Source organism: Myotis davidii, unplaced genomic scaffold, assembly GCF_000327345.1.
Source record: "Myotis davidii unplaced genomic scaffold, ASM32734v1 scaffold370, whole genome shotgun sequence".
Lineage (NCBI taxonomy): Eukaryota > Metazoa > Chordata > Mammalia > Chiroptera > Vespertilionidae > Myotis > Myotis davidii.
The window spans coordinates 16,697,670-16,699,761 of record NW_006288615.1 but is presented as its reverse complement, the minus strand read 5'-3'; the positions used below and the strand labels follow the sequence as shown (position 1 = coordinate 16,699,761).

Here is a 2,092-nt window from a genome sequence, read left to right as displayed (position 1 = left end):
GGCTTGGCCCTGTTGCTTCTCCTCACCTCCTCTTCTCCTGGCCCTGCAGTGCCCAGCTCAAGCCACTATGCCTTCCATTCCCCCATCTTAGTCAGTGAAAGCCTCCCTTTTCCCTGGCATACCCATAGACACTGAACTCCACACCGGAGAACTTAGCCTTTTAGTAAATACAGCCTTCAGTGTTACTCACTCAACAAATTGTTCAACAAAAATTTACCAGGTACTGTATGCCAGAAACCGGGCTAGGCACTGAGTAACCCAAGAGGAGGGTGTCCTTGATCCTCCATGTGTAATTCATACCTATTTTACCCCCTCCCCCCATTTCAACGAAAAGCTCCTGGTAGAGCCATGCCTTTCCGAGCAGGGTCTGAACCTGTGAGTTCAAAACACCTGCGGGTTAAAATATTAACTCACCCACCCTCTGACTTTTAACACTAATACTAAAAATAACCAAATTCGGCTTTTTTCCAGCTCACCCACACAAAAAATATTTGTAACAGAGGTTAAAAAGCACCTTGCTACAATCATCTCATGAGCAGTTCAACCGTTTTGACAAGTTACGTTAGTTAAAGCTGGCGGCTCTAACAAACTCTAATTCAAGTCACAGGAGACCCAGGGGTTTTTCAGGTAATAGAGGATTTCTTAGTCTATGGCCACGAGGCACCTATTGAAGGGAGTAGCCTTTTGGCTCTGAAATGGTGCCAACTGAGGTCCTCTTGCGAAGTGACCTCTCCTGTTTGCCCACCGGACAGGGAGGGAGTTTTGTTTGTTTTAGTTAGAACCGCCCTGCAGCCTGGCTGCTTAGAGCGGTTACAGTTTCGCTTGTCCTTCTTCATCCCTGTCTCCTCATATTTGGGTTTTGTTTTTTTTAATATAATGCAAGCAAGACATTGAGTTAAACACTTAGACATTCTCCTGTAAGAATAAGCATGAGTGGTCTGGTTACCAAGTGGTCGCTTTGGAATTTTCATTAATAATCAAGCGATCCTCATGTTGACTGAGAATTCCGAAGAACGCCCTGGCATCTGACAAATGCCAGACATTCCTTGACTGCCAAGCCCTATTGTGGGGTATGAAAGGACTTGGTGTGCCACGTCCGAACAGAGAAAAAATCTCAGGATGTACTGAGTCTGGCCCCGGCAGCTCACAGAGACCAGTGAATGGTTACAGAGAGGTGGCTGCACCTGGCTGGCTTCTGTGGGCAAAATCCGTGGAGCCCTGAAAACTCCTCTTCCGGTCAGGAGGCTTGTTTTCCATTCAACCTCACCGCCAGGAGGAACCAACCAGAGCAGCAGCCGGGAGCTGGGACAGACAAGGGGCTAACCCAAAGGGACAATGATAATATGCTTGTTCTATTTCATTCCTGTTTCCCCTGCAGCTGCTGCCTTCCTTTGAGATTAGCGCGTGGACCGAGGATGACGTGGTAAGCTGCTTCTGCTAACGCGGCAGGCGACCTGGGCGGGTGTTCAGTCAGTGTGTCCGCAAGTTACAAACGCCTGAGGAACTAGAAGTTGGCAGATTCCATGCTTGTCTGTTTTTAATGCAGCAATGTTTAAAATACGGCCTCAGGAGCGAAGCAAGTATGGCTGCACATCTCACCACTGCATCCCACCTCCCTATTTGCTCTGAAAGGTGTCCCAGGATAAAATAATGAATCCCAATGACAAAGGAAAGGTCTGGTCTGGGATACCAAATGAACACACTTTTTTTAAAAAAAGAATGATCTTAAGTTTTCCTAAAATTACCAGGGATGGACTTGAACCACGGTGGAGAAAGATCTGGTAACAGCAGCACTGGACTGCGATCCTCCTAACTGGGTTTCCTTCCCGCCTTAGGCCGGTTCAAAAGCGGCAGGTTCCATTTTGCCATCTTTACTCTGACCTCCCCAAGGAGGAATGGGCACGAGCTCTCAGACATTCTCTGCAGCTGGAGCCAGAGGAGCCCCAGGTTTTTGAGAGAAGTGGGCAGACTCAGCCAAAAGGAAGTCCTGCACCCGCCCTCGGGGAGAGACCCTGAGGGGAAGTCCTACTTAGCCATTTGTATCTCTATATCTGTTTCCTGAGAATTCTGGATCAGAGACCTCAGGGCCTTG

General features: G+C 48.2%; 1 protein-coding gene across 1 annotated transcript in view; it reads left to right on the top strand.

The window, feature by feature from the left end:
- The window catches only part of LOC102770852 (mitogen-activated protein kinase kinase kinase MLT), a 141,110-nt gene that overhangs the window by 104,955 nt on the left and 34,063 nt on the right, over positions 1-2,092 (top strand). Inside the window, exon 11 of the mRNA XM_015561826.1 lies at positions 1,379-1,423. Within this exon, the coding sequence (XP_015417312.1) occupies positions 1,379-1,423 (45 nt within the window). The remainder of the gene's footprint in view (positions 1-1,378; positions 1,424-2,092) is intronic.